Source organism: Phodopus roborovskii, unplaced genomic scaffold (genome assembly GCF_943737965.1).
Source record: "Phodopus roborovskii unplaced genomic scaffold, PHOROB, whole genome shotgun sequence".
NCBI lineage: Eukaryota > Metazoa > Chordata > Mammalia > Rodentia > Cricetidae > Phodopus > Phodopus roborovskii.
Genome location: NW_026125444.1, coordinates 15,513,233 through 15,536,777, shown reverse-complemented (window position 1 = coordinate 15,536,777; position 23,545 = coordinate 15,513,233). Strand labels below are relative to the sequence as shown.

Below are 23,545 nucleotides of genomic sequence, written 5' to 3'. Positions count from 1 at the left end.
TGAAGAATCCCTACCAGATCTTCACTCATCTTTTAATTTTTACTTTTTAAAAATGGGATTTATTTTTATTTTATATGTGTTGGTGTTTTGCTTGCCTACATGCTTGTGTTGGATCCCCTGGAACTGGAGTTATAGACAGTTGTGAGCTGTCAGGTGGGTGCTGGGAATTGAACCTGGGTCCCCTGAAAGAGGGGCCAGTGCTCTTAACAGTTGAGCCATCTCTCCAGCCCCCAATTTTTACTTTTTATTTGACCAGCTGTTCCAATATACTAATGTTAAACTCTCCTGATTTACTTAAGTTATTAGCAAGTATGTAGAAATTTAACTGGAGAAAGAAAAGAAGGAAAAAGGAAGGAGGAAGGAACCCCTAACTCAAGAGTCATACTCCAGGTCCTTGTCGTTGAAAGAGGGACAAAATGCACTACTAGAGAATGACACCTTACCGTGAAAGTGTGCTTTTTTTCACTTTTCTCCCTCGGAATAAAAGGCCCTTGCTGGTAATCTTATATATTTCTTCTTTCTGTTGTTTCGAGCTAGGCGCTAAACATTACCCTAGGCCCCAGGCTCCTGCTGGAAAAGCGGCCTCGCAGGCAGTCACAGAAAGCTGGCAGAGGGCGAGTGTGGGGTAACTACCCCCCCCCCCCCCCGCGCTTTTGTTTCCTAGAACCTGAGCGATTCTCTTCAAGTCTCCTGGGCTAGGACAAAGACCCCCTCCCTCCCCAACCCCCATCCAAGGCCCTGGCTGCGGGGATGGGGAGACGACCGTGGGATGCTCTCCTAGGTCCCCATGTCACGGGTGTAGGGACCACCCATGTTGCAGAGCCGCCCCGCCCCGTCCCGCCCCGCCCCGCCCTCGCAAAGCTGCTCCGCGCCAAGGAAGCCACACACACACTGCCTAGGGCTGGCTGAATCCTCCCGATTGCTGGCTGGGCGTCAGCGCTCAGCTCCTCCCGATAAAGACGGAGGAGCTTTGGGTTCCTTCCACTCTGATGTACTACAGCGCTCTCTCTTAACTCCCTAACCCATCCTAAATAAATTTCAGCCGACTGTCATTTAAGAGAAAGCAAACCCAAAAACACTTGGGATTTGGGATAAAGTAACACCATTTCTCTAGATCAGTACCTGAAATCATTCTACCTAGTTTAGACCCGAGAATGCGACCCTAATACAGACGAGACAAGTGGAAGGGGACATTGCGCAGCTTAAGGGTCTCGAGTCTCTTCCAGGAGGCAGGGCCCACAGTTTGGTCCCTTCTCTTCGAGTTGCCTAAATGGAAAATTGATGTAGGACAGCTTAGCCCAGGTCAACAAACTTTTATTGCCATTTCTGCCAGATTCCTGATTCTTACACTGTAGAAACACTGGGTTCTGGTGCAGGGGGATGAGGGTGGAGGAGCTGCCCCTCCTCTGCCAAGTTAAAGAAAACCCACTTGCTGGAAAGGGCGGGCGGGACAGAGAGGAATCCAAGGGCATGGCTTAGGCCGGGTTCTGCCCACTGCAGACTACAGCGACCATGGCTCCAAACTTTTTTGCGAAACGGGTGGGGATGAATTTGGCTGCTGTTGTACCCCTAGCCCTTGCTGCCATGTTTCCATGGAAACGAAGGAGGGGCAGGATGTAGCTGACTCTGAGTACCTGGGAGGGTGGCTAGGCAAGCATTTGGTAAACATATCCCTTCCAGTCCTACTCCCATATACAGAGCTGTCCCCATCCAACCCCCAGGCTCACTCCGCTCTGCCTGTTCCACTCACTTCCCTTCTGGAGCTGGGCTTATGCCAACCGGACTCCACGCAGGGCTGCTAGTGCCTAAGCTCCACAGTCGAGTCCCTCTGGCAGCAAACTCCAAGTATGTCCACCTAGCTCAGAAGCAGCCCTAACAGAGCTGTCTGTTGTGCCGCGGTCAAGTGCATGGCCAGTGTCCTTACAGCTCTCTGTACTGGTTTGTTTCCACACACACCTCTGCTCAAACAAAACTTAAAACATAAACTCAAAGGTTCACGGTTAGAAACAGGACAAAATAATTCTCTAACAATGCTGAGGGAGACGAGGCACGTCCTTCTGAGTCCTGAGCCATCCTGCGGCCTGTTTGCTGCAGTTTGCTTCTTCCCACTGGGCCCTCATTGCTGGGGGGCTGAAATCCAAATGTCCACAAGGTCTTGTTCTCGGCGCCTTCTGCTGTTGGTCCATGAGGCCCGCCTGTCACCATGGTCAGGCGGCACTGGAAGGCTTCTCAGTACCACGGGTCGGCCCGGTGCTGCTGGTTGTAGAGCTGTAGTTTGATCTGATCTTTTATTTGGTTCACGAGGACCTGAGACAGCAGGATGCCCACCAGCTGCCGGGGCAGAAAGGAATTAGCCCTCAGCAGGGAGCCAGTGTCTGGCTTTCCCTTTCCCCCCACACCCTCCTCCCCCCCAGCTCAGTCAGCAGCCAACGGATCCCTGGATGCCTCCACAAATGACAGTCTGCAGAGTGTGTGAGACCTTCCAGTTGGACAGGGTAAGTTACCTGGGGGATGGCCAGGCCTAGCGCCACACCACCAAGTAGGAACAGGTTGCTGTGTATCCAGTTGACCAACTTGTCAATACAGCCGTTCGTGTAGATGATTTTGCTAGCTTCCAAGTAGTCAAGAGCCTGCATACCTTGGCCACACATAGTGTTGATCACTGCCTGAGGAGGAAAAAGTTGAGAAGCTGAATGGTACTCCCACACCAAGAAACACTAGCTGATAAACTTGCCAACTTTCCCAACTCCCCAAGTTGTGAGAGAATAATGCCTCTGGAGAGCCCCGGAAGGAAAACCGGCTAACTGCAGAGCTCCTTTCTTTTCACTGAGTCCAGCGCTCTGCTTTGGAACTGCCTCTAAAGTCCCCTGTGGGCTGTGGGACTGAGAGGCCAGTGTGGACAGCACAGTGGGGTGAACACGGACTCACCTGCCAGCCCGCCCGCTGGCTACACTAGGGGATGGAGTGTCCCAGCTTCCTTACCCAGGAGGAAGAGAAGCAGGGTGTTTGCTCACCTGATTGGGGGTGGGCAAGCAACAGGAATAAGGCACAGAGCAACGCTCTCGGCTAGGGTTGTCCTCCGAGCAGTTGAAGTACATATTCTGAGACCAGTCTCTGTAGGAAATCCCTCCACAGCAGCTGAACTGTAATAGAGCACACCGGAGAGAGTACGAATCACTGGTTTCTCACAGGAAGGTGGCCTGGGGGCTCACCAAGCCTAAGGCAAGCTTGATAGTTCAACTGCATGCAACACACACACACACAGACGTACATACTATTCAGGTATAACCTCTTGAGAAAAGGTTCTCGATTTACAACCCTGTAAAGCATAGTCTGACAAAAGGAGATGCTCAAAACCATTGGCTAAAATTGTGTGACCCCTGGATTCACTTCAGTGCTGCCAAGCAAAGGAAAAAAAATTATATATATATGTATATATGTATTTATGTATATATGTATACATACACACACACACACACACACACACACACCCCAGGACACTGGGTGAGCACACTACCCTTGGCTGGTACCTTCTTCTGGCCAAAGTCAATGAGGTTCTGCAGGTCCAGGTCATCTCGATAATGCACGATTGCATTGTTGATTAATTCACTCACTTTCCCCCGAGCCTGCCAGGTACACGGTGAGGAAATCAGGACACAGGATTAATTCATAATTTATTCATTCCCTCAGAAACAACAGCAAACATAGATCACCATTTGTGCTGGTTTGAATATGTCCCCCACAGGCTCGGATGTTTCAGTACTTAGTCCTTAGTTGGTGGCACTGTTTTGGGAGATGTATGAGGTGTGGCTTCGCTCATTGAAGGGAGTATATCTCTGGGGGGAGGGTAAGTTTTGAAGTGTAGAAGCCTTTTACCATTCCCAGTGTACTCTCCGTTTCCTTCTCGTGGTTCAAGATGTAAGCCCACAGCATCTTGCTTTTGTTATCATGCCTGTTGCTTGCTGCCATGTCTCCCTGCCATGACAGACTCCTATCCCTCTGGATCTGTGAGCCCAAATAAACCCTTCCCTAGGCTGCCTTGGCAGTAGAGTCTCATCACAGCAACAGGAAAGCAATTACTACACTATTGTTTAGTCGTTTTGCTCTCCTTTTCAGAGTTCTCTGAGCTTTAGGGTCACAGCACAATTTGCAGGAGGCAGAAGGGCGCCGGCCACACCTACTACAGTGTGGTCACAGGCCCTCCCACTCTTATGTCACGCCCCAGCAGCTCAGCCAGGCCAGATGCTCTCATCCCACTCTGGATATATACGGACAACCACTTAAAGTTAGTGCGGCCAAAGGGCCCTAGCTAAATACCAGCCCCCGCCTTTCCAGCAAACCTATTCATTGCCACCACCTCCCGCTCTGGCCATCTGCTTTACACACTGGGTGTTTCTAGCCCATCCCATGGGCCATTAACTCACCAACGACCCTCCTGTCACAAATGCATTTTGTGCTGTATCATTCGAAGGCTTTAAGTTTAATGAGAAGTCCTGAGAGCTTTGGTGACTAAGAGCACACTAAAGCCTCCAATCCTTGTTCGTCACAGGATGAAGAGGGAGAGCCTGATTGCTAGAGAGATAAAACTCACATTCTTTCCCCCTGAGCCAGGCATAACGAAGAGGCCTGGGTCACTAAAAGGAATCAGTGACTAGACAGTCACTAATTTCCCCCAGGAGCTGGGGGAGATCACAGTCTAAGTTCAAAGTTAGGGCAGCTACCACAGGTCATGGTTATATCCCCTCAGATCATCTTTACTCTGAATCAGCCTTGCACGCAGACCTACCAAGGGAAGACACTCTGGGGCTCAGGGAACAGTGGGCAAGGGAAACATTGATCCTGATGTCATTGCTTCTCAGACCTATCTTTCAAAACAATGCAGTGTTTATCTACCTTTGCATATCAGCGCCTCAAAATGTTTATTTTGCAGTGAAGAAACGGTTTGAGAAGAAAGGGGCTTACTGAGCGGAGGCACTGACCTCTAGTGGACACAAGAGAATTGCATCTCCTTAGACTCGAAGCCAGGAAACAAGGACTTGTCGACCTCAAATCAGTTCAGCTGTGCTCAATTTCATAATTTTGTACCATGGTTTCTTTCTGCTCAGCTATTTTTCCTATGGCTTTTGTGTGTTTGTATGTTGAAACAGGGTTTCTTGGTGTAGCCCTGGGTACCCTAGAATTCACTATATAGATCAGGCTGGACTGGGATTCAGAGATCCACCTGCCTCCAGAGCCCTGGGATTAAAGGCCAACACACCTGGCTTCTTTTCCTATGATTGTACTTCAGAGTCTTGTACTTGATTTCTGGTAACTGTCATTTGAGAGTGGAATTCTGGTTCCTTCCTCACCCTACCTGGCCCCATTTTTTTATTATGCTTCTGAGACAGGGTCTTGTTAGGTAGCTCAGGCTGTCCTCAAACTCACAGAGATCCCACCTGCCTCTGCCTTGTGGGTGCTGGGATGAAAGGTGTGCGCCACTAGGTCTGGCTACATTTTTCTTCCTTTATTTTAAAAGGCCGATTTCTCACTATGTAGCCCTAGCTAGCCTGGAACTCACTATATAGGCAATGCTGGCCTCAAACTCATGGAGATCCCCCTGCCTCTGGCCTCCCAGTGCTGGGGTTAAAGGAAAAGCTAGTTCTTAGTCGGGACTGCTGCCACATGGTAGCCCACCTCCAGATGTAGACACAGGGTTCAGAACAGGGTTTGTCTTCCCTCTGCGTCCACGTCTAATTCAATAAACAGTTTTTTTAGTAAGACTCTCTTCAGGTTGTCTGTGGTCTTGATCACCATGTTCTACTTAGTCATTTACCATTTAAAATTGCAGTTATTTGAAAGTTTCTCATGTTTACAGAATTCTCTTCCCTGACTGCATCACAGGGAGTCAAAGGGAAACATACCTTACGGCCATGAACGTCTCTTTAAACAGGCTGCTGTTAAAGGCCATTTCTTCATCCCTAAGGGGAACCTTTCAAGGGCTGGTGCTTCCCAGGGGAAAAAGTGCTGTTGCTAATTAGTCAGGAGTAGGAACTTCCCCTTCCTCCCCCTGGTCCTGAAGAGGCCTCTAGGCTCCCAGTGTTACCTTGTCTGAGAAGACGAAGCCCAGGATGCCAGCAGCCAGCTGCAGCAGGAACACGATAGTAAGGCAGAGGGAGAACTGTGGCACAAGGGGACAGTCGTCACTGCTCCCGGGGCAGCTCGGCTCTTCTCCACCCCCACCCCCACCATAACAAAGACTACTGCCTCTAGGACAAGGCTGTGGAGATGCCATCCTGTGCTGGGGCACCAGAGCAGAACTCTGCGGTGAGGAGTGGCCAGCACTTAGAGCGCAGGGTGGGACGGAACAGAATGGAACGTCTAGAGCGTGGCATAGGGGTCCAGGGGCACAGGAAGAGGACAGCAAGGCCCTGCTGCGGAGCCCTTGACCACTCACCGTCTGCAGGAGGCAGATGTTCTCTCGAAGGGATCCGATGCAGCCGCAGAAGGTGAGCAGGAACATGAGGACGCCCACGACGATCAGCAGGATGGCAGGGTCCACGGCCAGACAAGCCAAGGCTGCTTCTGGGAGAGAGGCTGACCCTCAGCTGGAGCCCAGTGCCCTCTGAGGGGGCTCCAGGAAAGGAAGGGGGGTGCCCAAACTGTTCTTCCTGTACTAGGGGAGTTTCCTGGCCTGGTTATGAGAAAGCAAGACCTTCCTCACAGGGAGGAACTGAAAATGTGCTGGACGAGTCCTGGCAGGCACCTGGAGGGACTAGCGGAAGCCTTCACTCCAGGCTCATGAGAGGAAGGGCCGCTGTCACTCAGAGGTGATGGACAATGACAGTGGGCTCACTAGCTGAGTGGATTCCTAGAGCCTGAGTTACTTGAGCTAAGCTGGCTAGGGAGGCAGAGTCCTTGACTGCTCTCTGCACTCTCAAAAGTAGGCAGATCTCAGGAGGGGGCGGGGGCTCAGGAAAGCCCACATGAACTGCCAGTCTGCAGTGACCCAGTAAGACTGGGTTCAGGGAGCCTGCTCCTCCAACCTCAGTCCAGGGCCGGAGCAGAGGCATGCAGGGACACAGAGAGGCTGTGGGAGGCAGAGGGAGACCTAGAACCCACCTGCGTGTTTCATCAGCCTGGCATAGACACCCACAGCCACCATGACCATGGAAATTACCTGTGGGAACAGTCGAGGAGTCAGATTGAGATTTTGAAGATGAGAGCTCTGAACACAATGAAAACCCGTCTTTAAAGGCTGGGGCGGGGCGGGGGGGGGTGCAGTTTTCCCAGGGTCCAGATGCAATAAACCCCCAGTGACAACTCAAATGTTGCTTTACCTTCACGAGAAACTACACAGTATTGTCTCCTTCATTCTCTATAACACAATTATCTAGTAAGACAGATAGTGTCCCCATTTCACAGATGGAAAAATTAAGATAGTACAAGTTTAATATATAACAGAACAGTGGTTAAAAATACAAGCTTCCAGCTAGGCAGTGGTGGCACACACCTTTAGTCTCAGCACTTCAGAGGCAGAGGCAGGCAGATCTCAGTGAGTTCGAGGCCAGCCTGGTCTACAAAGTGAGTTTCAAAACTACAAAGTGAGTTCCAGGACAGCCAGAGTTACACAGAGAAAACCTGTCACAAAAAACCAAAACCAAAAATTGAAAAAAAAAAAAAAAAACAACCAAAACAAAAAACCCAAAACTCCAAAAACCAACCAAGCAAGCAAAACAAAACAAAACAAACCCCACAAGCTTCCAGACAGGTTTGAGGGTGTAACACAGTGCTACAGCACAAGGCCTGGTTCAATCACAAGCATCAAAACTTCACACACACACACACACACACACACACACACACTAAGCATGGCCTTCTGAGAGATTCACATATTTAACCCTATTTAGGACACATTTCTGAGTCTCGGTTGATTTCTGCATGTGAAGCTGGAATTAAGGACAAAGAGCCAGGTGTGATGGCTCATGACAGTTAATCTCCTCACTTAGAAGGTTGCAATGCGGGGATCAAGAGTTCGAGGTCAGCCTGTGCTACAGAGCAAGAGCCCGCCTCAAAGGGAAAAAATATTTGATTTTTGTTAGTGTCTGGCACAGTGAAGCCAGAAGAGGGCAGAGGAGATCCTTGGATTCCTTGACGCTAGAATTACAGGTGTTTGTGAAATGCTTAGTGTGGGTGTTGGAATCTAAACTCTGGGGTCCTGAGTTACAACAATAAACACTCCTAACCGAGTCATCTCTCCATCCAAAACTTTAAAAATGTATACTTATATTTCTTTCTTCCTCCCCTCACAAACCCCCAGACAGGTTTCTCTGTGTAGTTCTGGCTGTCCTGGTACTTGCTCTGTAGACCAGACTGTCCTCAAACTCAGAGATCTGCCTGTCTCTGCCTCCCAAGTGCTGCGATTAAAGGTGTGCCACCATTTCCCATTAAACTTATATTTCTTATGTCTTAAAAAATGTTTGCGGGGATGGAGAAATGTCTCAGCGGTTAAGACCACTTGTTCTTGCAAGGGACCTGGGTTAAGTTCCCAGCACCCACATGGCAACTCACAAACCTATCATTTCAGTTTCAGGTGGTCTGCCTGACTTCTGAGGACGCCTACATACATGCAGGCAAAGTGTTCATACACATAAATAAGAAGTTAATTTTTAATTATTTACATTTTTTTATGTGTGTATGTATGAGTTCATGTCATACCATGCACATGAAAGTCAGAGGATAACTTGCAGGAGCTGATTCTCTCCTTCTGGGGACAAACTTGGGTTGTCAGGCTTGGCAACAAGCACCTTTACCCACTGAACCATATTGTCAGTCCAGAAAAAAAAAGGTATTTCTGTAAGAGTTAAATAAAGTAATGTTTGGAAAGTATCTAACACAATTTCTGACATTAAATACACACCATCACCAACACAACCACACAGGAATCATGCAATTCGGAATACTAACCCAACTGCATCAAAAGGCAGGACATCCAGGTAGATGCAGGCTCTAGCTCTCCAACTCCCTTGGAAGTGAAGGATAAAAGTGCACAACAACAGCTGGGCGTTAGTGGCACATGCCTTTAGTCCCAGTACTCCGGAGGCAGAGGCAGGCAGATCTCTGTGAGTTCGAGACCAGCTTGGTCTACAAGAGCTACACAGAAAAACCCTGTCTCAAAACACACACACACACACACACACACACAGTGCACAACATCATCCAAAGCAGGAGTGTGTGTGATTCCTGGCACTCAAAAGGAAACTCTGGTGCCAGTGAATACAGTCCAGGCCTGACAAATGTCATGGCTCCTCCCTGTGAGAGCAAACCCATTAAAGGTCCCCAGAGGGGTCTTTGTACCCTGGGCCTCCAAGAGTGCTTGGAGCTCTGGGCTCAGTTTCAAGCCCAGTTTCCAGGCTGGTGCTAAGCAGCAGCTCACGGTCACCATGGCAATAGATGAGGCCAAGCTCTGTCAGAGAGAGTTCTCATTAGCAGGGGCTTGACCAACTCGGTAAGGAGGGTATGGCAGCTGCACCCCACACCTTGCAAGACAAGAATGAGCTGGGAGGGGTCTTCAATGAAAGAGGGGAGTTGGGCCCAGGACAGGTAACAGGGTCAAACTAGTCCTCTGTAAGATATTTTTCCATTCAGGACTTACTTCTGAAAAGTCTTTACTATTTGGCAGGTATGTAGTTAATGGCAAATCCTGGATTAAACATAAGTCTCTGGAATGCTTCTTTGGGAATCCATAGCTCCTTCTCCTTGCCACTTCATCTGACTCTGACTCATGCCCAACATTATCAGCTAGCCTCCATATTTGTCTTCGTGCATCTGCAGCCTGTCTACACACACACACACACACACACACACACACACACACAGAGAGAGAGAGAGAGAGAGAGAGAGAGAGACCTGACCCTTGCTTTGACTTGGCCCCATATATTGTCAGCCTTCATATTCTGCCCAGAATAAACACAGCAGCTTAAAGAACTGAATGTGTGGCTGTAGATGCCAGTTGCCTCTTCCCATAGCATCCTGGCTTAGGAAAAATGGGGTAGGTAGGGAAGCCCCAGGTGAGCCACCTCCAGGCCCTTTGACACCGGGGCGTACAAGATGGCTCAACAGGTAGACATTTGCTGTGTGACGACACCTGGAACCTACTCCACAAAACCATCCTCTGCCCTCCATATACACAAGTGTCTTAGGGTTTCTATTGCTGGGACAAAACACCATGACCAAAGAGCAAGTTGGGGAGGAAAGGGTTTATTTGGCTTATACTTCAGGATCTTGGAGGCAGGAGCTGATGCAGAGGCCATGGAGGGGAGCTTCTTATTGGTTTGCCTCCCCTGGCTTGCTCAGCCTTATAGAACCCTCCTTACAGAACTCTCCTTATAGAACTCTCCTTGTAGAACCCAAGAACACCGGTCCAGGAATGGCACCACCCACCATGGGCTGGGTCCTCCCTCAATGATGACTGAGACCATGCCTTCCAGCTGGACCTCAGCTGAGGCTCCTTCCTCTCTGATGACTCTAGCTTGTGTCAAGGTGACACACAAAGCCAGCCAGTACAACATGCAATTCCCTTGTCACTATACACAGCTGAGGTTCTAAATCATTTTACTACACACCTAATTACAAACAAGCATCTCTTATGTGTTTCTGTTGCTCCTAGTCTCCTCGAACACTAAACTTCTCTAGATTGGATAACTCTGTGCAGGGATCAAGTCAGCAGGTGTGGTAGTACACAGCTGTAATCCCTGCGCTCTGGAGGGAGAAGTGAGAGGGTTAGGAGTTCAAGGCCAGCCTTGGCTATGTTGTAAATTGGAAGCCACCATGGGCTACATGAGACTTTATTTCAACAAAAGAGGGGAGAGGAGAAGCAGAAAAAAGGGAGGGAGGGAGGCAATATATCATCGGGCAACTTAATTCTCTCCATGGGTCTGTAATTCCAACAGTTGCTCTGTCTACTAGAGTAAGCAGACTAATGCCCCCCAAAGATAATAATGTCCTAATTACATGGCCAAAGAGACACTTTGCAAATGTGATTTAGGATTTAGAGATTGAGAGAGTACTCCCTGCCGAGGGTCCAATATGATCACAAGGAAGAGGGTCAGATTCAGAGAGGGAGGTAGAACACTGGAGGCCAGGTTGAAGTGATTCGACCACAGACCAAGGATGTAAGCAGCCCCAGAAGCTGGAGCAGGAAAGGACATCTCCCCTCGAGAACACAGGTAGGAAGATGGCTCACATCGTAACTCGGGGAAGCGCGTTCTGGACTCTGGACCTCCCGAAATGTGAGAGAGTAAATTTGTGTTGTTTAAACATAAAGTTTGGGGAGACAGGAGCTAATAGGCTTCTCAAATGCAACCAGCTGCTAGTAATAAGATACCGTGAGGACCTTGGATCTGTGTGTTACACTGGAGAGAAAACAAGGGCATCTATAACTTAGAGCAGGAGACATTTCAACTCTCAATGCCCAGATGGCCCTGCAAACCAAATAGACCCAGGCATCGTAGTTCTGAAAGTTCCCGGTGATCATAAGTGCAGCCAGTCTGAGGACTTTTAACCCTAAAGTGCAGCCGACCAGGAACGTAAAATAGAAGCTAGGTTACATTAGAATCAAGATTGGGGCTTGAACATTATGAACAGTTAACATGATCGTTAAGGATGCCCTTCCTCTGAGTTCTCCAGGCCTGCATTTCACAACTTTATCTTTCACACCTCCATTCTTGCCCTCGCTTCCCACCCCGGATTCCCGAGAGCTGCTGCATGGCAAGGTTAGTGAGGGAGACGTTAACAGCATCAAAAGTTAAAGCTGAATAGGACTTCAGAAACAGCCTCACACACCCACCCCTTAACACAGAGGAAGTCCAAAGAGCAGAAGGGACATTTGGTCAAGTGAACATGGGTGCTGTGACAACCCAATGCACTTTCCCTGTCTCATCCTAGTAATCTTTCTAGGGTATTGATCTTTGCTACAATAATAATAAGAACCTCACTGATGACTTTTGATCATGAGGAGATAAAGTCCCTTCTTTTCTTAGACTGGGTTTTCAGATAATGGACAGAATGAAGTCTGTATAGAAACATTAGAAAGCTAGGTACCAGTTTCAAAATAGCTGAGTCTAGTTTTTAGACAGCAAATTTATGTTCCTGAAAAGCTGTCAGTCAAGTGATATAAAATAATTTGTATGCACCAGTGCCTTTACTCTTGTATAAGATGAGTTATCACCTTGGAATGAAAATGGTTATCCCCTGGGCTCCAGTGAGGAAGGGCTAGTTTAGGACCAGAGCAGAAATGTATTATGATGAGCCTGGAACAGGAAGGCCAATAAAACTAAGGAAGAAGAGATGGGGAGATAGGTAGGAGATTTGCTACGCAAGCATGAGGATCTGAGTTCAGATCTGAGCACCACAAAAAAGCTGGGAATGGCTAAGCATGCCTGTAGCCCTAGCATTAGGGAGAACACATCGGGGGAACTTGCTGACCCGTCAACCAAGCTGAAGTGGAGAGTTTCAGATTCAATGAGAGACCCTATGTCAAGGGAACGGGCAGAGAATGGTGGAGGGAAACCCTCAGTGTCTTCCTGAGTGCCTGCACGTGGGTGCGCGCGCACGCACGCACGCACGCACGCACGCACGCACGCATGCATGCACGCACACACCCCACAATCAAAATTCTCACACTGGGGGCTAGAGAGTTTGCTCAAGGTTAAGAGCACTGACTGCTTTTGGTCCGGAGTTCTAACCCCAGCAACTACATGGTGGCTCACAACCACCTGTAATGAGATCTGGCGCCCTCTTCTGTCCTGCAGGGATATATGCAGGCAGAACACTGCATACATAATCAATAAATACATCTTTAAAAAAAAAAGAAAGATTCTCACATTGGTGAAACTTGGGTGCCAAGTGAATGGGCTACCAATGGCCAGGGCTAGAAAAACTTATGCATCAAAATAAACAGGAGTGGGGGCTGAAGAGAGGACCCAGGCTCGGTTCCCAGGAACCACACTGGGTGACTCACAACTGCCTGTAACTCCAGTTCCAGGGGCCCTTCCCCTCACACACATTCGTACACACAGCCATACACACATGAACACACGCATACACATAATTTAAAAATAAAGTAAAAATTTAACTATATTAAATTATTATCCATAGTATAAAAGAGATTATCTGTGCATCTTTACTGACTCAAATAAAGGCCTTAAAAGGTAGAGAATAGCTAATAAACCTAAGTATCTAAGAGGAGGAACACAATTCCTTGCTGCTATGTGTGTACTGTGCATAGTCTTTCCTCCACAGAGCGCTGCACAGAAGAGGAAAAAAGCAATTACACATCGTGGAAACCAACCCACAGCACCTGAGAGCCTCTCCATCAAGGTCAGCAGCAACAGGGATGATGGAGATGAATCACTGAGATAATACGAAGTGAGGGAAATGTTACTTCGACACTGTGGTCTCCCCCCTCAAAACCCACAATCCCAGGAACACCACGAGCCAGATATCAGGCAGTTCTAACATAGGGACCGTCTACAAACTACTACAACAATACCCTCAACAACCCTCAAGACCATCAAAAGCAAGTGTCACAGCCAAGAGGAAGAAAACATGGCAACTGAATGTAATGTAGTGGCCTGGAAGAGAGCAGGAGAGACTGAGGGAATCGACTCAAGTCCCGAGCGCGATGGCAATGCCATTGATTGTAACGGACACGGCATTGTGACCTATGATGTTAGTATGGAGGAACTGTTCTTTAAAAGTCTATTTAAATAAGGGCTGGTGAAATGGATCAGTGAGTGAAGAGGCTTGCCAGCAAGCTTAAAGACCTCAGTTCCAGTCCTGGGACCCGCGTGGTAGGAGACAGCCAACTGACAAGCTGTCTCCTGATCTCCATACATGTGCTGCAGCACATGAAAGCCCACACTTACACACACACACACACACACACACACACACACACAGTAAAATAAATGCAAAAAACTCTTATTTAAATAAAAACCAACTTAAGCTTTTTAGTTTTTAAACTTAGGTTTTTGAGGGTGGCATCTTTTTCTTTCTTTCTTTTTTCCTTTCTGTCTTTTTTTTGTTTTGTTTTGAGACAGGGTTTTTCTATGTACCACGCTGGCCTGGAACTCACAGAGATCTACCTGCTTCTGCCTCCCAAGTGCTGGGATTAAAGGTGTGCACCCCCACCCCCACCCCAGGCTAGGGTGGCATCTTTTATTAAAATTTTTTCCATATAACATATTTCGATCATGTTTTCCCCTCCCCCAAAATCCCGTATATACCACCCCCTCCTTACCCACCCAACTCTAAGTTCTCTCTTTCTTGCCTCCTCTTCTTCAAAACAATAATCTAAAAAAAAAAAAATAGAAAAACAAGAAACAACAGCCTGCCCCACAAAAACAAAAATCAAAACAAGCAAAAGATCAACAAGCCAAACCAAAGCAAAACAAAAGAAAACAAAACGTACGCAAAAATACCATTGGGTTAGTAGTAGTTTTGTGTTGGCCAACTGCTCCTGGGCACGGGGCCTGTCCTGGAGTGTGGTTGACACACTCAGTGAGACTCTACTGGAGAAAACTGAGCTCCCCTTTGCCAGTGGGTATCAGTTGCAGATAGCTTCCTGGTTAAGGGTCTCTGCATGTCATAAAACAACACAGGCAGTGCTCTAAGTAAAGTTTCCTTGATTCCATTATGGTGTTGTTACTGGGCCTCTTCTTTACCTTATGTTAGTGCAGAATAGAGGATGAACAGCTATAGACTGATACTGTTCAAAGAAAACAGGAGACAGAGAAAATCCTCCCTATTTCTTTGGCTTCTCTTGCAAACTAGGGAAAGACACCCATGATTGGCTGGAAGGAACACAAAGTCTTGTTCTAGCCCCTACAGTACTAATTGAGGGTCCCTAGCTGAGGCACTGAACACAGGTTCCCAAGCTCAGTGTCAATGACTTCAGGCAAAAGTAGTTGCTGGTGGCTTGCCAAACCCTGGGGAGGTGCTGGGAGATGAGTATGATCCTGCTCCTAGGAGTTACACATATGCATGAAGCTTTTATAAAATAGAAAGTATTTACAAATTATTAATATCATTGCCATCCCATCTTTCTGCGGCTAATGGTGGGACTGTGAGCAACAGTTTCAAGTTTGAGGCTGGCCCTTAGACTCATTCCCATCTACACAGCAGTCTCTCTCTCCCTGAAGGAGGCCTTACCTGAATTCGGGCCTCCCACCTAAGCCCACCCCAGCAGGGAACTCTTAGGAGCTGTTTCCAAGGACAATAGTAGTAACTTCTGTGAGTGCCTAGAGCTAGCACCAGACTAAACTTCATTTATTTATCTATTCACGTATTTGTTTGTGTGTGTGTTGACACATGCATGTTCACACAGTGTACACATGGGAATTGGAGGACAACTTTTAGGAGTTGGCTCACTCCTCCCAGGCCCTGGGTCCCAGGGATTGAACTCAGGTCACCAAATTCAGAGACAGATGCTTTTACCTGCCATTCGGCCAGCTCCAGACTAAACTGACATGTCATCTCATCCCAACCAAGAGGGCATTAGTATCTCCATATTACAGAGTGAGGTTCACGGCATTCAAGTAACTTTGCCTAGTTCACTCAATGAGTTAACGGGAACTTAATTCTGGTCCTCAGAGTCTTAGGACCTCAGCCACAGGGCTGGCTGCCCTCCTATCTCTGCATCACAGTTACCACAACCCCACATGTCCCCATGGGGTTATCACGAGGCAGGAAGAGCAGCTACCCTCAACTCTCTTGGGGAGCAGCTGGCAATCTCCAAAGTAGGCAGAGCTTAGGAAGGGGAGGGAGATAGTATGGGAACATACTGGGTACCAGCAAGGCCTAGGGGAGCGCTCAGAGCAATCTCTAAGTGACACCTTGGCAGGGGACACATGGCATGAAGAAGCAGGGCCCAGCAGCCAGAAAGCCCTCAAGAGAAAGCAGGGGCCCTGGGTGGCTCCACAGTCAATGCTCCAGTCTGCAGACCTTTGGGGCTTCACTGGCCACTCCATTAGCCTTCCCCCTCCTCTTCTGAGGATGATGGTAAAAGAGCTCTGCATGCTTGGAAATCCAAATCTGCCTCTGAGCTGAAGCCCCAGATTCAATCCTTAGCAAGAGCCAAAGCAGTAACTCTAGCTCTGCTTAGAGGAAGGAGGAAGGAGTCTCTACTCGTCTCTCAGATTTTCTATCCTATTTCTGGGTGGAATGAGGGAAGTCACAGCCCCCTAGACCAAAGCAGGGCCCACCTCTCATTTCCCAAGACCTCCACATGCTGGTCCTCCAAAGTCTTCCCAGGAATGGACCCTGGAATTCTGAGGAGACAACTGTCTGTGTGACGTCTGCTCTTGGCTCCCCCCGCCCGCCCTCGAACTGGATGACATTACCTGGATGAAATGGAGGAGTCCACAGGGCTCCTTCCTCATTAAGTCTATGGCTGACCCTCTGGTGTCTTCCCCAGATTGTGGCTTACTTTTGCACTTCCAAAGTAAGGCATGAGGAAGTCCACCAGGGCTCTCCATAGTGGAACTGTTCAAACTCAGTGGTTGCTGCACATAGTGAGGCAGGCCAGGAATCCCCAAACTCAGAAAGCTGAGGTAGGATGACTGCTGTGAGTTCAAGGACAGCCTGAGCTACACCCCCCCCCCCCCGATCCAAACTCAAGGTCCTAGAAAGAACAGCCTAATTCATAGCCTGACAATCTGTTACCAAGACTATGAGAAGAATTTTATATTTTTAAGATTCCCTTTTGAAGTTGCTTAAACTCTAACCTATTTCGTACAAGCCCAGCAGAATTTCTAGGGGAGACAGGAAAAAGAAAATGCACGATGTGATGGTTCTTGTCTCCACTTATGGTGGTTTGAAGTTTGTTCTTTAATGACAAGGTCTTACTATGTGCCCGGGCTTGCCTGGAACTTGCCTTGTAGCAGTGTAAGCTAATCTTGAATCCACCGTGTACTCTATTCTGGCCTCAAATTTAGGATCCTTCTGCTTCTTCAGCTTCCTGAGTGATAGGATTATAGGAATTCAGTAATCTGACCTTTCTGGTTTGTGTTTAAAGAATCTGGAGAGAGACACAATGGCTCATGCCTATAATACCAGCACTCAGGAGGCTGAGGCAAGAAGATGTCTGTGAGTCTGAGGCCTGTCTCAAAAAATCAGAAAGAAGGGTTGGAGAGATAGCTCAGTGAGCAAAGCATTTCTGGTTCCAGCAGAAAGACCTGAGTTCAAATCCCCAGATCCATGTGAAAAGCTGGACTTAGTAGCACATTGTCTAGAATCCCAGTATTCCTATTGTGAGATGGGTGGCAAGGACAAGAGAATTCTAGAAGCTCTGAGGCCAGCTACCTTAACATAGGCAATATTAAGAGACCCGGTCTCAAACAAGGTGGAAGGTGAAGACAGACACCTGATGTACTCACATACACAACACACGCACACACACACACACACCACACACACAAGCATGCATACACGCATGCACACGCATGCATTCGAGTGCGTGCACAAATGAAAGAGAGAGAGAGAATATATTCAAGACAGCTGCCAGGACTGCACAGAGAAACCCCTGTCTCAAAAATAAAATAACATTTAAAAGAAGAAGAAAATCAGAAAGAAGCTAGACTCGGTGGTACCAGCATGTCGGTAACCTCAGCACTCAGCAGGTAAAGGTAGGAGGGGCCAGAGGAAGCTCTAGGGGAGATTTGGCTACAGAATGAGTTTAAGGCCCAACTCTCTACAAAACAAAACAACACAAGGAAATGATTGCTTCATTTACTGAAGCCTACCTAGCCTGCGGGTTTCAGGAACGCAGGGGAAAAGAGCAGGTGAACTACTAAGGTGTTTGGGGAAGTGTATGAGGAGAGAAGGAAGCACCTTTCCAGCACTACAGGGATTCTGTCAGGTTTGAGGTCTAGTCACCTCCTGGCTGGTGAGGCAGTGTCACAGGTGGTCTGGGATGATTCTCAGTGCCCTGAGGACTCCAGAAAAAAAAAGGGGGGAGGGACAGAGGCAGGGAGTGGGCTATAATGGGTGCTGCTTCTTCTTCCCAATCCTGACATTTATTCCAAGGGGCTTTGAAGCAACATGCATTATCATCTAACTAGGATCCAAAGTAAACAGATCTCCTAAGCCTTGGCTAGGCTGGCCATGCTGCCCCATAGTAAAAAAATGGCATTTTGATACCAAAGCAGTATTAGGTTAACACTTACAATTCTATTGTAACAACTACAATTCTATTGACCATGGTCTGAAGCATAAAGTAATCCACATGTTAACCTTCTCCCTGTCTCTGTTCTAGCTCAGGAGACTATACTGCCTTCTTTTCAAATCTGAGAACTTATGATGTTAGAATAATGCCTTTATCTACTTTTTGTTTGTTTGTTATTTGAGACAGAGTTTCTCTGTGTAACCCTGGCTGTTATGGAACTCACTCTGTAGACCAGGCTGGCCTTGAACTCACAGAAAGCTGCCTGCATCGGCTTCTGGAGCGCTGGGAGTAAAGGCATGCATCACCTAGCTCTAATTTTTTTTTTTTTTTTAAAAAGACTTCTCACCAGTGGTTGGCATTAGCCTAGGGAAGACCTGAATGGAGTCCAAAAGTGCCACAGACAAAGAGAAGAAATCCAGATGCTGGGGGTGACAACCACATGTGGCTCTGCTCAAGGGAAAGGCTGTCATTTTTGTCTGGCCTGTCTTGAGGGAGGGGTGCCAGGCAGGCGAGGCTAGGATACAGTTTCATAGAACGCGTATACGAAGGAGGGGAGAGAAAGAACATTGAGCCTCCATCCAGGAAGCTTCGCCCTCTAGGCAACAAACATTCCATCCACATCTGCTCCTGCCCTTACTAATAACCCAGAATCAGCCTGGTGGTGGTGGTGCACACCTTTAGTCCCAGCACTCAGGAGACAGAGGCAGGTGGATCTCTGTGAGTTCGAGGCCAGCTTAGTCTCAGAGTGAGTTCCAGGACAGCCAGGGCTGTTACACAGAGAAACCCTGTCTCAAAACTAGCTCCCCCCCCACACACACACACAATTCATAATCGAACAAGGCAGTCTCTGCCCTCAGGAGCCTGTGGTCTTTATGGGGAGAAGATAAATAAATAAGGGAAGGTACCAAGTAAATCCAGAGACACAGCCACTAAAGAAGCCTGGGCGAGACAAAAAGGGTGAGACAGAAGGCTGAGCTTCTGGCATTTGCTTTACTCAAATGCACCCCAGCTGCTGCCCGAGTGGAGATAAAGGATGGGCTGGAGGGGCAGGGCAGCACTGATAACTCCAACAGGTGCCTGGGGCTAATACACTGTTTCCCACAGCAGCGTCCTAACTGCACAGAGGTGACCAACACAGGGAGATAGGGAAAGGCAGTTACTTCTAAAGAGTTTAAAAACAACTTCTAGGATCTTGGAGCAGTCAGTTCAGGCCATGGAAACCCAACAATCAGTCGCCCAGCAACCTGATTCTGGGGAGAAAACCAGAGCTTCCAGGCCAAAGAGGAAATGAGATTTGAAACATAAACAGGAGGGACTAATTCTGATTCCAAGAGAGGCATCAGCCTTCCGAACCACACTCCAGATGCCCTGAGAGTCAGGGCTCCTACAGCAGTAGAGGTAGTCCCTGCCACCATCCCTGAATGTGAGCCTAGATGATGCTGGCCTCCTCCCTAACAGTATCTCAGGCACAAAGATACAAACACCACCCCTACGTAGCTCCCCAGGAGCTGCCCAAACATGCACACTGCCAGCAAAGTGATCCAACTGTCCCAGCCATGGTTGCTTTCCGTGCAGAAAAGTGGAATTTTATTAGGATAGTGGAAGCCTATAAGGGATATTGAATGCTTGCTCACCAGTCCCTTAAGTGGATAGGAACAAAAATGGGAAGCTGGAGAAGTGGCCCTTCACTGACAGCTGCATGGGTGGGGACTGTAACTGGGGCTCTGGGCTTGGGAGAGAGGTGATAACCAGTACCGCCTGAAAAGCCCCATCCCTTTCACCCCCCCTCAGGGAGCCCAGTGGCCCAGGGACCAAGACACTGAGAGATTCATGCTTACATCCTGTCTCAGGTCTTAAAGAGAGAAAACAGTTCCCAAAGTGATTTATTCATCTATAAATAGTTCACAGAAATAGACAAATTCCTCCTTTAGAGGAGAAAGATTAAGGACAGAGAGACAGATACGGCGGCTTAGCATCCCACAGTTAGCAGGTGCCAGAGAGAAACTGGGCCTCTCGTCCTCCCATGTGCTATTTCTAGGACCACCGACTTTTTTGCATCTGCAGTAGGCCCGAAAGGGGCTTCTGCTCTAACCTGGGGATGGTACCAACATGGCTAGCCTCTGCTTTGGAATGAAGCATATTTTTGTTTTGTTTTGTTTTAGTTTATTTTAGTTTGTAGGCAGGGTTATGCGTACCCATTTTGTCATTCACGTGTGTGGATGAAGCATTCTGACCGAGGTAAATGGACCTGTGAGCCTGGTTCTCTCCCAGACTGTGACGTCCCAAAGTTATTTGTTTGATCAAACGGGTATAGAGTGGCGCAGAACGGTTCAAGAAAATGTTCTCGAACACAAGAGGGACAGATGCCCCAGCTCCTGACACTGGGGAACGGTGAGGCACCAGAGGAGCAAGACCGTGGCTGAAAGCCCAAATGGGGGCCCACGCCAAGGTGGTTTCACTGGGTTTCACTGGTACTTGCCCTACGGGGGGAGTTCCCCTCAGCACATCCCCCTCAGCCCTGCTGCACGGCCATGAAGGCTTTTCTTGTTTTCAAGCCTCCCAGGGAAGCAGAACCTAGGCCACGAGAACGTGGGTTGACTGGTTACCCCACAGGCTACAGTAGCAGCCATCTGGGCCATGGACTTCCCCCACAAGCATGTTGATTCAGTAGAAAATCACCAGTCCAGGCTTGCTAACCAGCTGCAGGGCCCTGGTGAAGACACTGGCCATAGTTGTGATATAGCTTTCTCCCATGTAAAATGTGCAAGTCCAGCGCCGGGGCGGTGGTGGCACATGCCCTTAGTCCCAGCACTCGGGAGGCAGAGGCAGGAGGATCTCTGTGAGTTTGAGGCCAGCCTGGTCTATAGAGCAATTTCCAGGACAGGCTCCAAAACAATACAGAGAAACCCTGTCTCGAGAGACCAAAAAAAAAAAAAAAAAAAAAAAAAGTGCAAGTCTAACACGATGCCTGCTAAATTTTTTACCCAAGTTCTAAAACCGAGGATTTGCTAGAAGCCCTAACTTCAGTCTTCCTGGGCGTATGGTGGCTGGGAGCGAGCTGTCGCCGCCACCCTCTGGGATTTCTCTCATTTGTCAGGCTAGCACATGCATACTTTTGTCTGCACTTTCACACCACAGCCCCTGTGAAACCTTTCCAGCAGCTGCCTTAGATGTCTGGTTTGCTCCTTCTCCTAGGTAACAGCTTAGAGCCACTATATTCCCTCTGCAAATCTGAACTACTGGTCTCAGGCTGAGGTAGGCAAGGACGATAGGCTTACTGGCTGAGGCTCTGGTGTGACAGTATGGGGAGGTAGGGAAGGACTTCCCTATGTTTCCAAATCCAGAGGGGCCCAAGCACTCTCTGGCCATGAAACAGGACTTAGCTAGCATTTTCTGATGGGCTCCCCCTGAATTCTCAGCCGGCTTCTGCCATCTCTCATCACACTGGATTGAATTTTTCTTGAGAGGAAGGGAAGGCCTTCGGACTTGAATGGATTTACCCAGATCAGTCAAATCAACAAGGATGGGTAGAGTGTGGATGGAAATCCAGGTGTCTGGGGCCCCAGGTCAATACTGTTGACACTTTTTCCACCCTCAAACAGAAGATTATGCAAGGACCCCCAGCCTTCCAGCCCAACAGAGGATCCTATTTAAATTATCTGAAGATTCTCAGCTCCTAGAGGCAAAGCTGGTCTTAAAGGAGGTAGGGGAAAGTTTAAGGCCGCTCTGGGATAGGAAGGATTACACATCGGACCCGGAGGCCATTCTTAACCCTTTTCAGCCTTGACAGGAGCAGGCACTGAGGCCTGCAAAGGGAGAGATACAGCCCCTTGGCCCACCCCCTGAGGATCTGGGGGAGGGAAGGCTTGGGGTTTCCCTTCTTCTCTCCCCCCCAACCCCCACCCCGTTTTGGTAGTCAGGCCTTACAGCACCCAGGCCTGAAAGTCCCTAACCATGAAATGTGCCCATGGGGCTGTCCAGCAAGCCCTTCTCCCAAGCACATCCCTTTTGGCCTGATACAGATCCTCACCTCTGCTAAACCTTCATCCCAGGCGGCAGGGATGATGCCCCTCTTAACGTTCTCTCCCGACACGGCGCCACTGTGGTGTTCCTCCCCAGGAGAAATGCCCCCGAAGTGTCACCAGCCCAGAAAACTAGGCGGCACCGCTCACCAGGCTGCTGGGCACCGGTCAGCCCTGGCCGGCCCTCCCCAGCCACAGGCAGCCCCCTTGGCGTTTTGGGGATGCCCTGCAGCCCCGACGCCCCGTGACCCCCGAGCCTCACCCAGAAGAGCATGTTGAAGAAGAAGAGCAGGTATTTCACCAGCGGGCTGACGAAGGAGAACTCCTCCCCGTAGGCAGCGGGCGCGCCAGGTCTCCGCGCCATGGTCCGCCGCTGCCCCCGGGGGCCTATCTCCCAGCGGCCACCGGCCCACCTGCGTGCCCCGCAGCCCGGGGCGTGAGCCGCGGGCCCGCGGGGACCCGAACACCCGGGCAGCCGCACCGCACCGGGAGCCGCCCGAGCCGTGCGTCGGGGAGCCGCGCGCCCGGGGAACGGCGCCGCCGCTGGAGTCGCGGCGGGCAGCGTGAGCGCCGGAGACTCCACCGTGGCCGCAGACCAGCCTAGCCCGCCCGGCTCCCAGGACAGCGGGCCCGCCCCCTGGCCGGCCATTGGCGAGGCTGCCCGAGCCTGACTTCTCATTGGTCGGCGGCTGATGTCACTAAGCAGCCAGCCATCCCTCTCCTCCGAGAGGCGGGGGAGACACCTGTTCTGCGAGGGACAACTTGTTAAAGGGTCAGTGGTTCTGCTTCTCCCCGCCTAGACGGAAAGCCTGCAGGCTGCAGCTGCTTAAGGGGAAAAGAATGAGGAAAAGGAATGCACACTGCACCCCACACCCACGTCCCTTGCCCAGTTGCTGTGCACACACGCGAACACACGTACGTTAAAATCAACAAGTACGCACTCTGTGTGTTGAGCAATTCCGTTAAATGCCGTGGGAGCAGAAAAGAATGAAAGTGATCCCCAGGGATCAAGAAAATCAGAGAGACAAAGGACAGGTACTAACTGGAGAGTAGAGAATAGATGCAATCCTGTTCAGCAACCATATATTTTAAACGCTCATTTTAAAAAGCAGCGTAACTCAATAGTGGAGTTCTCAAACCACCCCCACCAATCTTGCCATCCCATCATCGTCCAGCCCCTCCATCCAAACCTTCTCAGAACCTTGGTCTACATACATACATACATGTTTTTAAGCATGCTGATGGGACGTGCACAGATTGAATGCTGGACACTGTACTGGCTACAACAAGTAAGACAAACCTAACCTCGGGGAGGGGCCTA

At 49.2% G+C, this 23,545-nt stretch overlaps 1 protein-coding gene across 2 annotated transcripts; it reads right to left on the bottom strand.

Annotated features, from left to right (window-relative positions):
* Positions 1-1,298: 1,298 nt before the first annotated feature.
* Positions 1,299-22,888, bottom strand: Tspan33 (tetraspanin 33). Of its 2 annotated transcripts, none has more exons than XM_051175819.1 (8): positions 22,487-22,888; positions 7,099-7,156; positions 6,434-6,561; positions 6,083-6,157; positions 3,531-3,626; positions 3,015-3,143; positions 2,505-2,666; positions 1,299-2,331 (listed from the first exon to the last, which is right to left on the bottom strand). In XM_051175819.1, exons 1-8 carry the CDS (start codon positions 22,871-22,873, stop codon positions 2,230-2,232), a joined length of 1,137 nt encoding a protein of 378 aa, XP_051031776.1. In that variant the 5' UTR covers positions 22,874-22,888; the 3' UTR covers positions 1,299-2,229. The 2 variants fall into 2 exon arrangements, with proteins under 2 accessions (XP_051031776.1, XP_051031777.1); XM_051175820.1 differs by having other exon boundaries at positions 6,434-6,558.
* Between the last annotated feature and the right edge of the window lie 657 nt (positions 22,889-23,545).